Below are 14,936 nucleotides of genomic sequence, written 5' to 3'. Positions count from 1 at the left end.
AATGACCTATTACTGGCTAAATCCAGAGGTCAATATTCCATCCTCATTCTTCTTGATCTTTTCGCTGCTTCTGACACTTCGATCACAGCATACTTCTCGATACCCTGTCCTCACTTGGATTCCAGGGCTCTGTCCTTTCCTGGTTCTCTTCTTACCTCTCCCTCCGCACCTTTAGTGTTCACTCTGGTGGATCCTCTTCTACTTCTATCCCTCTGCCTGTCGGTGTACCTCAGGGTTCTGTTCTTGGTCCCCTCCTCTTTTCTGTCTACACTTCTTCCCTTGGTTCATTAATCTCATCCCCTGGCTTTTCCTACCATCTCTATGCTGATGACTCCCAAATCTACCTTTCTACCCCTGATATCTCACCTTGCATCCAAACCAAAGTTTCAGCGTGCTTGTCTGACATTGCTGTCTGGATGTCTCAACGCCACCTGAAATTAAACATGACCAAAACTGAGCTTCTCATTTTTTTCCCCCAAACCCACCTCCCCACTCCCCCCATTTTCTATTTCTGTTGATGGCTCTCTCATTCTCCCTGTCTCCTCAGCTCGAAACCTTGGGGTCATCTTTGACTCTTCTCTCTCCTTCTCTGCTCATATCCAGTGGCTTCATTGGTGGCCAACTGGTAAGTTGCCTGTGGGTCTGGAGGCATTTCAGGACCCCCCAGGGAGGAGATCGCATTAGGCGCAACCTTCCTTTGCGCTGCCCGGCCGGGAAATGAGCTTTCCTGGGCTGGTGGCACTTAGGAAAATGGCCAGCTTCAGTCTAGGTGTGTCCCCGGGGTGTGCACATCTTTTTTGCGCATGCAGATTAGGTGCCAGGAATGCAACTAGGCCCAAAACTGAGCCAGGGCCTTGATTTTTACAAGGCCCAGCTGACTAGCTGAAGTTACAAACATGTTGTGAAATTCCAGGTGCTGGAGAAAGTGGCTCCGATTTCGCTGGGGGTCTGTCGGAACCCGGTTTGGTGGTAGTCACCAGATGGAGGGACCTCAGGGATTAAGGTAAGGGGTTTTTAAATTGTATTTTTTCAGTCCTGTTTGGCTGGGGGTTAAGGGGTTAATTTTTGTTTTAATGTAAAAGTAGTTTTGGGGTCCTGAGAACCTCCTGAGCTGGGATGGTACCTTTATTTTATTTTTTTAAAGTTCATTTTGTAGAGGAAATGAGAAGGTTTGCATTTGAGGAATTTCTGAGGTTTAAAGGCTTCTTTTACCAAACCGTGCTAGCAATTCCCCTGTGGCAATGCTGACAAAGCCCATTCAAAGTGAATGGGCTTTTGTCGGCATTGCTGCACCAGGAATCACTAGCATGGTTTGGTAAAAGAGGCCCTAAATTTTTTTTTTTTTTTTTTAAATAGAAGTCATTTAGGGAAGAATGTGGGATTTTAGTGAATATTTTTGGAAGGGACGTCTGTGGAGTTTTTGGGGTACATTTTGAGAAAAACATGCTAACGTCTGAATGTGTGGAGTAAAATTTATGAACCAAAAATGTGGAATATAGCTTCTGATGGCCTCTTGGGAAACAGGTCTTTTTTTAGTGACTTTTGTGGAAATTTTTGTGTTAAATTTGACATTTTCCCATTGATTTCTATGGGCACAAAATGGAGAATTTGGACCTTAGAGTTTACATAAGTACATAAGTATTACCATACTGGGAAAGACCAAAGGTCCATCAATCCCAGCATTCTGTTTCCAACAGTGGCCAATCCAGGTCACAAATACCCGGCAAGATCCCAAAAAAGTACAAAACATTTTATACTGCTTATCCCAGAAATAGTGGATTTTCCCCAAGTCCATTTAATAATGGTCTATGGACTTTTCCTTTAGGAAACCATCCAAACCTTCTTTTTTAAACTCCGCTAAGCTAACCAGCTTTACCACATTCTCTGGCAACGAATTCCAGAGTTTAATTACACGTTGAGTGAAGAAACATTTTCTCCGATTCGTTTTAAATTTACTACATTGTAGCTTCATCGCATGCCCCCTAGTCCTAGTATTTTTGGAAAGGGTAAACAGACACTTCACATCTATCCGTTCAACTCCACTCATTATTTTATAGACCTCTATCATATCTCCCCTTAGCCGCCTTTTCTCAAAGGTGAAGAGCCCTAGCCGCTTTAGCCTTTCCTCATAGGGAAGTCGTCCCATCCCCTTTATCATTTTCATTGCCCTTCTCTGCACCTTATCTAGTTCCACTATATCTTTTTTGAGATGCGGCGACCAGAACTGAACACAATATTCGAGGTGCGGTCGCACCATGGAGTGATACAAAGGCATTATAACATCCTCATTTTTGTTTTCCATTCCTTTCCTAATAGTTCCATAACTTTTAAAGTTTTGTGGAATGAGATTTGATTGGCCGACGGAGGTCAGCTGGTGACTCTGAATCCCTGTCACCCTTAGCAGCAGCTGCTGAGACTGTTGTCAGAGATGCTGAAGATCTCAGTGAAGTGGGATGCATGTATGAGAGCTCTGTGTGTGAGAGAAGATACAGGGGCAAAAAGGCTGTCAGATTGTTTTAAATTTAATTTTCCTGACATTGGGGATTTATGAAAACATTGCCAGTCATGTTAGAATTAATTTTCTTTAAAAGAAAAATAATTTTTGTCCCGTCCCGGGCCCTTACCTGGGGGCCCCCAGCGGGGGCCGAAGACCGACGGAGGCCACAGGATCCGGGGCGGCGAAGATGAGCCGCCGACGGGGCCGGCGCTGCCGCGGGCCGCTCCGAGGCCGGCGATCCGCTGGAGCGAGCGCCGGCCTCGGAGAAGGGGATACGCCGGCCAAGATGGCGGTGCCAGCGTCGTTGTCTCCCTCGCTGGAGCAGACCAGCGAGCCAGCCCCGCCTACTCGCGCCGGATTGGCGCATGGACCAGGAGACCCTGCCCGCCGGGCACGCTGGCCAATCCAGGCCTCCCTTGCCTGCCTAGGCCGGGGGGATTGGCTCCAGCTGCCTCAAGGGGATGGACGGGCGGGGGATTTAAACAACGAAACGGAAACAGACCAGTGCTTCCGTTTCGTTTGTCAGAAGCCCCCACAGTGGATCGGAAGGCTAGCCACCTTCAGAGACTGTGTTCCTCTTCAGCTAGCCGTCCTTGCTAGCCACCTGCAGAGACTGTGTCCTCTCCAGCTAGCCGTCCTTGCTAGCCACCTGCAGAGACTGTGTCCTCTCCAGCTAGCCGTCCTTGCTAGCCACCTTCAGAGACTGTGTTCCTCTTCAGCTAGCAGTCCTTGCTAGCCACCTGCAGAGACTGTGTCCTCTCCAGCTAGCCGTCCTTGCTAGCCACCTGCAGAGACTGTGTCCTCTTCAGCTAGCCGTCCTTGCTAGCCACCTTCAGAGACTGTGTCCTTCCAGTTAGCTGTCCTTGCTAGCCACCTTCAGAGACTGTGTCCTCTTCAGCTAGCCGTCCTTGCTAGCCACCTTCAGAGACTGTGTCCTTCCAGCTAGCCGTCCTTGCTAGCCACCTTCAGAGACTGTGTCCTCTTCAGCTAGCCGTCCTTGCTAGCCACCTGCAGAGACTGTGTCCTCTTCAGCTAGCCGTCCTTGCTAGCTACCTTCAGAGACTGTGTCCTTCCAGCTAGCCATCCTTGCTAGCCACCTTCAGAGACTGTGTCCTCTTCAGCTAGCCGTCCTTGCTAGCCACCTTCAGAGACTGTGTCCTTCCAGCTAGCCGTCCTTGCTAGCCACCTTCAGAGACTGTGTTCCTTTTCTGCGCTAGCCGTCCTTGCTAGCTGCCCTTTAGAGACTGAGTTGCTGACTACCAGCCAAGCCGACCGTCACCCCGCGGTTCCAGCAGTCCTGCTGGCCGCCTGCAGCTGGGGGCTCAACCCTCGGTGAACGGCGGTCGCCGCGGGTGAAGATTCGGGGTGCGCGGCGGTCCTCAGAGGTCTTGCCAGGCCTCAGGGAACCTAAGAGCTCACCAACCATCGGACCAGGACAGGAAACGGAAGCCATGAGCTCGCCTACGCAGCCCGATCTACGGGACCTGGCCAAGGTACTTCAGCAGCAGCAGGAGCAGCTGAACGCCCTGTTGGGGGCGCTCCAGAACGTATGCTCGCAACTTTCTACGCTTCAGGTACAGAACCAGGCCGCTGCGGTCCAGGGGGCCGCAGCGGCTCCCCGTTCGGGAGGGTTCCGCACGGGACCTCGGTTCCCTGAGCCGGCGCGATATAATGGGGCACCCGGAGGTTGCCGGGGGTTCCTCAATCAGTGCAACTTGGCCTTCCGGATGCAACCGGAGACATTTGCTTCGGACCAAAGTAAAGTGGGATATATCATGGGCTTATGTGAAGGGAAGGCCCTGGCCTGGGTGGCCCCACTTAACGAGCAACAGGACCCCATCTTGGATGACTATAGTGAATTTCAGCGCCGGTTCCGTATGGTGCTCGACCTTCCTGGGAGACCATCTTCCGTGGCATCGGAACTGCTGAGAATTCATCAGGGTGAGGGAACGGTGGCCGATTATGCCATTCGTTTCCGGACTTTAGCCACGGAGCTCCGGTGGAACCCGGAGTCCTTAATGGCCATCTTTACGGAAGGGTTACAAGAACGAATCAAGGACGAATTGGCAGGGTGAGAGGTCCCAGGCCAACTGGACGCCCTGATTTCGCTCTGTATCCGCGTAGATACCCGGTTCCAGGAGCGAGCGAGAGCCCGCGCGGAACGGCAGAAGTGGGCACGGGGAACGTCCCGGACTACTAAGGGGCCGTCTCCTCGCCGTGGGAACCGGGACTCCAAGGAGAATGGGGAGGAGCCGATGGTGATGGGCCGTCAACGACTGGCCCCTTCCGACAGGAAAAAACGCTTGTGGGACGGACTGTGCCTCTATTGTGGTGAGGCCGGACATTTTATTCGAGCCTGTCCCGCCCGGGCGGGAAACGTCTCCCCCAAGGCACCTTGAGGGGAGGGGTCTTGGGGCATTCCGCTCCCCTACCGGATTCCTTGATCACACTGCCAGTAATTCTACGGTGGCTCGAGACCGCTATCCAGACCCGGGCCCTCGTGGACTCTGGGTCGGGGGGCAACTTCATCGGGTACGAACTGCTACAACAGATGGGCTGGCCCACGCTCCCGCGGCGGCCGGCGCTGCAAATCACCTCCATCCAGGGAACTACATTACCACAGCCGGTCACGGAGATCACCTCCTTTTTGGAATTGCAAGTGGGGGAGGATCACCGGGAAGAAGTCCAATTCCTGGTACTATCCCGGACCATTCATCCAGTGGTTCTAGGATTGCCCTGGCTACGGAGTCATGGCCCTGTTATTGACTGGACCAAGGGAACTATCCAAGCTTGGGGCAGTTCCTGTCGGGAGAACTGTTGTAAGGGCCGGACCGGCAGCTGCCCCGCATTTACTAGTACGCCCGGGGGGGCGCGGATAGAGCTGGGCTCCCTGCCCATGGACTATAGGGACTTTGCAGATGTGTTTTGTCCAGTGGAGGCGGAAGTTCTACCGCCTCATCGGTCGTTTGACTGTGCCATTAACTTGATGGCAGATACCATGCCACCGCGGGGCCGACTGTATACCCTGTCCCGAGGGGAGTCCAAGGCGATGCAGGAGTACATCCGGGAGAATCTGCGAAGAGGTTTCATCCGGCCCTCTATGTCTCCGGCCAGGGCCGGATTCTTTTTTGTCACTAAGAAGGATGGCTCCTTGAGGCCCTGTATTAATTATCGGGGGTTAAATGCCATCACGGTAAAGGATCGCTTTCCTCTCCCGCTCATTCCCGAACTCTTTGACAGGTTGCAAGGAGCCCAGATGTTTACCAAGTTGGACTTACGGGGGGCCTACAACTTAGTGCGGATCCGGTGAGGGGACGAATGGAAGACGGCTTTTAACACCCACGAGGGACATTTCGAGTATCGGGTGATGCCGTTTGGCCTATGTAATGCCCCTGCGGTGTTTCAGCGACTTATTAATTTTGTGCTCGAGGATTTGCTGAACTCCACGGTAATCGTTTATCTGGACGACATCTTGGTGTTTTCCCAAAACCCCGCGGAACATGTGGGTCATGTTCGCGCAGTGCTACAGCGGTTACGACAATACCGCCTGTTTGCTAAGCTCAGCAAGTGCGCTTTTCACCAGAGGTCGTTACCATTTTTGGGACACATTCTGTTACCCGGGGGGCTACAGATGGAACCGGACAAACTCCGGGCAATTCGAGAATGGCCACAACCGCTGGGATTGAAAGCACTGCAACGTTTTTTGGGATTCGCAAACTACTATCGCCAGTTTATTCCCCAGTATTCACAACTGACGGCGCCGTTGACAGCGCTCACTAGAAAAAACGCGAAGGTCCGGGACTGGCCGCCCGAGGCGCAGGTGGCTTTTCGCCAGGTAAAGGAGGCATTCAACTCAGCGTCCATTTTGTTAGCCCCGGATCCAGACAAGCCCTTTATTGTGGAAGTGGATGCGTCCACGTTGGGAGCCGGGGCGGTCCTCTCGCAAGTGAATTCTAAGGGCCGGCGCCAGCCTTGCTCTTTCTTCTCTCGTAGATTCTCCCCGGCGGAATGTAATTATACAGTAGGGGACAGAGAGCTCCTAGCATTGAAATTAGCCCTGCAGGAATGGAGACATCTGCTGGAGGGAGCGGAACATCGATTCACAGTGATCACTGACCACAAGAATCTACTGTATCTACAAGAGGCTCAACGGCTCAATCCCCGACAAGCCCGGTGGTCATTGTTTTTCGCCAGATTTCATTTTCAATTAGTTTTTCGGGCGGCTGCTCAAAATACCCCTGTGGATTCCCTCTCCAGAGCATTTGAGATTCCAGAGGAGACTAAGGAGACCCATTCCATGTTGGATCCGGCATGCCTCAGCGCGGCCGTGGGGGAGGTGGCTCCTACGAGAGAACTAGTGCCGGCCACTGAGCGAGCGAAGGTAATGCAATGGGGGCATTCGTCCAAATGGGCGGGACATTTTGGGTATCAAAAGACTCTGCGTCTCATTACCAGACAATATCAATGGCCTCAGATGAGGCGGGACATTCTTCAATTTGTCACCACCTGTCCTGTGTGCGCCCGGATCAAACCGGTGATCGGGACCCCCATGGGGAAGCTACAACCACTCTCCGTACTGACAGGGCCCTGGACGGAGCATTCCATGGATTTTATCACCGACCTCCCCAGTTCCCGGGGACATACGGTGATTTGGGTGGTAATTGACCGTTTTTCCCGAATGGCCCATTTCGTTCCCTTGCCGGGACTTCCTTCGGCGGTCGCATTAGCTCAACTGTTCATCCAACACATTTTTCGACTTCATGGGCTGCCTCTTCGGATTATTAGTGACCGAGGCCCCCAATTCACCTCGCATTTCTGGAGGGCCTTGTGTACTGCATTGGGGGTGAAAACCCATTTCTCATCCGCATACCATCCCCAAACCAATGGCATGGTCGAGAGGACGAACCAAACGTTAAAAGGGTTCCTACGAGCATTTGTCAATAAACGCCAAGATAACTGGGTCTCCCTACTCCCTTGGGCCGAGTTTGCTTATAACCACAGTGTCCACTCGGCTTCGGGAGACTCTCCATTCTTCTTGGTGTATGGACGACATCCTCGACTTCCAGCACCGTTCCCATCTGGATCTCCGACCCCCATGGTTAATGAAACTCTGGCAGATCTGCAAAGAGTCTGGGAAACGGCCCGAGAACAACTGCAGAAGGCAGCCACCAAATACAAGATCTTCGCAGATCGGCATCGGAAAACCGCTCCCGTCTTGCAACCAGGGCAGAAGGTATGGTTAAGCACGAAATACCTCCGGCTTCGGGTGCCCTCCCGTAGATTGGGACCTCAGTACATCGGACCCTTTGCAATCCAATCCCGACTTGGAGCTGTGACATATCGGTTGCGGCTACCTAGTACCCTACGGGTGCATAACGCATTCCATGTTTCCTTATTGAAGAGGTTCCGAGGGTCTCGATGGCATCCTCAACGGCAGGAAACCGAAAATCTAGAAGCAGATCCCGATCCAGAGTTTGAAGTGGACGAAGTCCTGGATGCAAAAAGACAGCGAGGAAAGCTATATTACTTATTGTCCTGGAAGAATTTTGGCCCCGAAGACAACTCCTGGGAGCCCGCTGCGAATGTACATGCTCCGAAATTGGTCAAAGCCTTCCACGCCCGGTATCCTTCCAAACCCAGGCCCAGGGAAAAGGGGGCATCCGGGGAGGATACTGTCCCGTCCCGGGCCCTTACCTGGGGGCCCCCAGCGGGGGCCGAAGACCGACGGAGGCCGCAGGATCTGGGGCGGCGAAGACGAGCCGCCGACGGGGCCGGCGCTGCCGCGGGCCGCTCCGAGGCCGGCGATCTGCTGGAGCGAGCGCCGGCCTCGGAGAAGGGGATACGCCGGCCAAGATGGCGGCGCCGGCGTCGTTGTCTCCCTCGCTGGAGCGGACCAGCGAGCCAGCCCCGCCTACTCGCGCCGGATTGGCGCATGGACCAGGAGACCCCGCCCGCCGGGCACACTGGCCAATCCAGGCCTCCCTTGCCTGCCTAGGCCGGGGGGATTGGCTCCAGCTGCCTCAAGGGGATGGACGGGCGGGGGATTTAAACAACGAAACGGAAACAGACCAGTGCTTCCATTTCGTTTGTCAGAAGCCCCCACAGTGGATCGGAAGGCTAGCCACCTTCAGAGACTGTGTTCCTCTTCAGCTAGCCGTCCTTGCTAGCCACCTGCAGAGACTGTGTCCTCTCCAGCTAGCCGTCCTTGCTAGCCACCTGCAGAGACTGTGTCCTCTCCAGCTAGCCGTCCTTGCTAGCCACCTGCAGAGACTGTGTCCTCTTCAGCTAGCCGTCCTTGCTAGCCACCTTCAGAGACTGTGTCCTTCCAGCTAGCCGTCCTTGCTAGCCACCTTCAGAGACTGTGTCCTCTTCAGCTAGCCGTCCTTGCTAGCCACCTTCAGAGACTGTGTTCCTTTTCTGCGCTAGCCGTCCTTGCTAGCTGCCCTTTAGAGACTGAGTTGCTGACTACCAGCCAAGCCGACCGTCACCCCGCGGTTTCAGCAGTCCTGCTGGCCGCCTGCAGCTGGGGGCTCAACCCTCGGTGAACGGCGGTCGCCGCGGGTGAAGATTCGGGGTGCGCGGCGGTCCTCAGAGGTCTTGCCAGGCCTCAGGGAACCTAAGAGCTCACCAACCATCGGACCAGGACAATTTTATGTTCATTCACTTTGGGGAATCCTGTGTGTGAGACAGAGAGTGATTGGAACTGGGCAAAAATGACACTTTAAAAGCAAGAGTGAGGTCACAAGAGGGAAAAAGAAATTATTTTCTTTCCAAATCTGTAATTTTCGAGGTGGGCCTATATTTTCCGGGTTAACAAGTATAGAAGTGGACCTTATTATAAAATGCAAGAGTGTATGGACAATTTGATCGGTGAGTGTGAAAGTTTATGGAACCAATTGTGCCCTTCCTAATACAGAGAAAACAGTGCCAAGATAAAGTTTCTAAATTCCTACTGAAGCAAGCGAGAATTCAAGGGCCCCACCATTAAAGCAAGGTGAAGAAAGAAGACTCAAGAAAGACCAAAGCTTCTACAGATGAGTGTATTCATACACCTGAAAAAGAAAAGACACTGATAAAATAGTGAATTACCTGAAAGGAAAGATCCTGATCTGTATAGATCTGAAAGATTTAAAAAAAAAACAAAAAACAAAGAATCAATTCTTAGAAAAATACATTTTTATTAGGAGTTAAGGTTAACAGAAAAACTGAAATTAGTTAAATAATAATACTATCTGATTGTCAGACTTGTGAGTTCCTGTACCAAATACAGCGCTGCTGAGCCCGGTACTCGGCCCAGGTTCTGCTTGGCCTCCGGACAACCTCGGGTTTCACCTGCGCTGACCGCGTTCCCCAGAGGTTGAGCCCTTAGGTATGGGCGGCCTGCAGGACTTACGAAATGGAGCTGGAAACAGGAAATGAGGGCGGGACCAGAGTCAGAGCTGAGAACGAAGAGAAAGGAAGGCAGCAGACTCGCGAGGCTCTTCACTGCTGCCGGCACCCCGGTAAGAGGGGGGAGGGGAGGGTAGCAGAGGAGGGTTGGCAATTTTGGAGGGGTGGCGTGGCGATGTGCACGTAGGGGCATGGGCGGGGCCAGTGTCAGGGAGGGGAGGGCCGCGGGTGGAGGCATCGCAAGGATGTGTCTGTGAGACAGAGAGGAGGGGGGGACTGGAACTCGGGGGAGGGACAGAGGGAAGGAGAGAGAGGGAGGGAGAGAGAGAGGGAGGGAGGGAGGGCCTGGAAATTGGAAGGGAAGAAAGGGGGCCATGGGACTTGGAAGGGACAGAGGGAGAGAGAATGAGGGAGGGAGAGAGGGATAACCTTGCTAGCGCCCGTTTCATTTCATACCAAAACAGGCCTTTTTTACTAGTACATGCATAAAAAAATATATAATGTCTTAGTAATACACTTAGGAAACATATCCAGAAATACATATACAGTGCGTACAAATATGTGCAAAACAATAAGAAAAGTATAATAAGAAAGTATCATAATAACACCCTAAAGATGTATATCCAGAAATACAAATATGATGTATCCATAAATTTGCAAAAAATATTGTGCATTCATTGAAAAAATGTATCATATTACTGTACTCAGGAAACATAGATAACACATGAAAAGTTATGCATGCATAAAAATAGTGCAAAAGTGTTACAATGATCATTGTGAAAATAAATACATTATAACTGAAGCCATTGCAAATGTAGTGTATACAAAACCAATATAGGAGCAAAATAAATCATATATATAGAAGTGTGAAAATCCCCCAGTCCTGCAACCCATATTCAGTAGGGCTAGAGGTGGGGCATCTCACCCTCTGCAGACCCAACAGCACATTCTGGAGGGGGGCGGGGTAGGGGAGATCATCCAGTTATAGTTCTTGTTCTCCATTCCCTGCAGGTGACTCCTGCCTGGTATCTACACTGTTCCCCTGGCTTGTGGCCTGCTGATTTCATATTGAAGCTAGTTGCTCCTATGAACAAGCTCCTCTGCTGTGATAAACACGTGTATGATGGTTTCTTTGCCTCCTCACTCATGTATATATCCCCCATAGTTGTTCATGGCTGATTTCCCTTTCCTCCTCACTATTTTATACCATTGCACTAAAAATGTAAATAGATACATATCAAGCTGCTGTTTGCGTGTCTTTTCAAGCCCTCAACCATGTTGTTTGTAGGTAAGGAAGCACGTGGAAAAGATAGTAAACTATAGTCTAGGCACTGCCTATGCATATCTGCTGATAGCTATCAGGCAGGCTGCTAGTGCGAGACAACATACTTTTACTTTGAGCTGCTCTATGCTGTGTGTTGAAAGGGTGTGGGGCTGCAGGCTCAGAGGGATTGATGGGGCTGGTCTCTTGATGCAACCTGCCAAGAACATACAGGGAAATACTTCAAGTAGGATAATTGTGGCCCACATCAGTGCATGTGGCCCTCTACCTGGGCACATGCATAATTGGCACATAAATATAAATGACCTGTTATGGAATGAGGAGGTAAATGCTGTTTTGCATGTTCAAGTCGCTAATAAAATAATGCCCACAAAGTCTTAAACCATTTGCTATGACAATAACCAGGTTGTTTCTGTAATTGATACGGTGGCAGGTAAACTTATCCTTCTGATATTTGCATCCCTGCTCATGCCACTTCCCTTCAAGGATTAACCATGAAAATCTTCTTCTCTGTGTTCATCATCTGCAAGTTATAGAATACCAGCAGCAAGGCAGAGGATGCAAAGTTTATCAGTCTAAAATGAGCAGGTGGTGAAACTTTAAACCAGGGTCCTCCAACCTTCTTCTGGTCATTACTTAGAGAGTTGAGCTGTGATCAGTGACTCTGGTGGAAGAAAGATGTTACACCCATTTCAGATTGCTACATTGATCATTAACACACTTCTTACAGTGATAGGGAGTGTGGGCAATACCTTCATTGTGGTTGTGAATGGCATTGACTGGGTGAAGACCAGACATCTGGACTCTATTGACATCATCCTGACCAGTTTGGGCGCAGCTAGATTCTGCTTCCAATGGGAAATAATGGTGGAGAAGATCTTACTTGTGGTTTATCCAGCCTTCTTTACAGAATCTGCTAATATATTCTACAGCATCTGGATATTTCTACAATTTGCTAGCTTTTGGTTTGCCTGCTGGCTTTCTGTCTTCTATTGTGCCAAAATTGTTAACCTCAGCCACCCACTCTTTATTTTTCTAAAATTTAAGATCCCTGAGATATTGCCCCGGTTGCTCTGGGGCTCTGTCCTAGTGTCCTTGGTCACCTGCTTTCCCTTAGGCTGGGGCCAGCACATGAAATGCCAGAGTAATCTCACCATAACTCATGCCTCAAACAATAGCATTATCACCAATTGCATGTTAGCCTTGGATTTGTGCCAGATCTATTCATACAACTTCACTAACAGGAGTGCACCAAATGTGGCTACAGGTCCATGTAAACATTACATTTACCTGATTCCTGCATTTTGCCTTGGCTATGGCCTGCCCTTCTTCATATTCTGTATGGCAGCTCTGTTGTTGATTGGATCCCTCTGGAACCATACAAGGAAAATGACTGGCAACATGATGGGCTTCCGGAACCCCAATCTGAAAGCCCATTTCGTTGCTATTAAAGTCATGGCTACTTTCTTACTTTTCGGTGTTTTTTGTTTCATATGTGTTATCTTGGATGTACTATATTTATTCCCCAAAGAAAGCTTCTGGATACATATCGTTCCAGTTGGTACAGCTGCCTATTCCTCTCTGCACTCTGTGATCCTAATCTTAAGCAATTCCAAGCTCAGACAATCCTTCGCTAAGCTTCTCCATCATGGAATGCACTCTTCAGGAGGTGTCTCCCAAACCTACCAACTGGATATCTGAACAGTGACCACTGCAACATAATTCATACTTTTTAGATTATTTTTTAAATACATCAAGTTGTTTTGCTTATTGCTATTAGCTCTTAAATGTATTGCTATTACTCTTAGTTGTACCTTCTGTTAAGCATGTACGCTTGGATGAGAACAGAACAAGAATGTTTTATGTGGAGGGGACAAGGTTGTGGAACACGCTCCTGAAGAAGATCCATACTTTAAAGAACTATATACAGTTTTGAAAACAGTTAAAAACATTCTTATTTCAAGAGACTTTTAATTTATAAATGGACTAGATTCTATTTATGGTGCCTAAAATATCCATGCAGAACAAATTTCCGCCTAAGCAGTCTAAATTTATGCGCAGTATATAGAATATACCTAAGTGGTATTTAGAATATGCTTAGGTGCTATTCTTACACCTAAATCTATGCGCATCCATTTACACCAAGGATAATGTGGCATAGATGCCCGCACATAGATTTTGGCTTGGTGGGGTGTGTTCTATAAGTGCGTGTAACTTTTTGGAACGTCCAGGAAATGCCCATTTCCCCACCTATAGCCACACCCCTTTTTAGATCCACACATTAGAATTTAGGTGCAGTGCATTACTGAATACGCTTAGTGAGTTATGTGCATTATTATTGCCAATTAGTTCTCATAATTGCTTGTTAAGCCAATTAAGTTATACATATTGTTATAGAATATGCTTGGATTTTTTTTTTTAAATTTATTTGTAATTTTAATGAATTTTACAAGATACACTTGTACAGAAAAGGAGTATTACCATACCATACAAGAAAATATTTTATAAAGAAAATCTATTAAATGATAATTACTGCTAAAGTCCACAATTGTAGGCAAGGCACAATTCAAGAATTGGTTAACATAGGAAAAAATGAGTAGAACATGTTCCCACTTATCCTATCACGGAGTAGATACTAATGGAGGAAGCACAAGAGAGTTTACGGCTGGTTCTTGTCTGGAGTCCAGGAATTTTGCTAACTGATCACTCTCAAAGAAAACATATTTAATTGATTGAAATTTAACAACACATTTGCAAGGAAAATTAAGCCAGAAAATTCCCCCCTGTGACAATACACGATCACGAAGTTTCAAAAAAGACTGACGTCTTTTCTGAGTTTGTCTAGCAATATCAGGAAATACTTTGACTTTGCAATTCAGAAAGACTTCATGTCTATGTTTAAAGAAAGTTTTCAAGATCCAGTCCCAATCCGGCTGTAGAACAAAGTCTATAATTAATGTAGCAGGTTGTACTCCACATAGTTCATCTTCAATTGTTTGTGATAAATTCAAATTTAGCTCCTCAAATGGGGTTTCCATAGATGGTATTATGCGCTCACTTGGTTTCTTAACATAGGGAGCCAAATAATAAATCCTTGCTACAGGTGGAAACAATTGTTCAGTAATTTTTAATACTTCAGAAAGATATCTTTTGAATGTTATTAAAGGAGCCACTGCTGGAACTTTAGGAAAATTTATAAATCTCAATGTTTTCATCCTTTGTAAATTTTCTAAAGTTTCTATTTTCCTCTGTAAGTATACATTTTCTTTTATTAAAGTTATTTGACTCTCTTTAATTTGATTTGTTTCAAGTATAATTGTTTGTTCAATATATGCTTGGATTTTGACGCAGATATGCTTGGTGCGATATATCGACTCCTGGGGATAATGACTGGAGACTAAGTTATAAACCTGTAAACTGATTAGGCATGTCTGATTGGAAGGAAAAATTGAGGATTTATTTATGTCGAGATACATTTGTTTTAATTATTATGTATATATTTTGTTGTGAACTGCTTAGTACATGGGTTAGAGCAGTATATAAACTGTGATATAAATAGATACATCAAGTAGACATATAATATTTAAAAATGAACTTTGTGCGCTTATGAGGGTGTTTCTCTTGTGCTAAGGCTATTTTTACTGTGGTCGTAAAACCTCCAATTTTCAATTTTTCCATTAATGGTCATGTGCGGTTGCCATTAGCACTCAGTCATTTATTAAAATTATTGTGAGTGCACTTACTGCCACCTATTTCCCAGGTGGTAAG

General features: G+C 48.3%; 1 protein-coding gene across 1 annotated transcript; it reads left to right on the top strand.

Annotated features, from left to right (window-relative positions):
* Nucleotides 1-11,846: 11,846 nt before the first annotated feature.
* On the top strand, nucleotides 11,847-12,869 carry LOC115462023 (taste receptor type 2 member 9-like). The gene has a single exon (XM_030192071.1). The coding sequence runs from the start codon at nucleotides 11,847-11,849 to the stop codon at nucleotides 12,867-12,869; it is 1,023 nt and encodes a 340-aa protein (XP_030047931.1).
* Nucleotides 12,870-14,936: the final 2,067 nt, after the last annotated feature.

Source organism: Microcaecilia unicolor, chromosome 2 (genome assembly GCF_901765095.1).
Source record: "Microcaecilia unicolor chromosome 2, aMicUni1.1, whole genome shotgun sequence".
NCBI classification, from domain to species: Eukaryota; Metazoa; Chordata; class Amphibia; order Gymnophiona; family Siphonopidae; genus Microcaecilia; species Microcaecilia unicolor.
Note: the sequence above shows the minus strand (reverse complement) of the source record. Positions and strands in the feature narration are given on the sequence as shown.

Excerpts from the sequence above, each read along its gene's own strand:
- LOC115462023 (XM_030192071.1), top strand. The coding sequence starts at position 11,847 with ATGTTACACCCATTTCAGATTGCTACATTGATCATTAACACACTTCTT.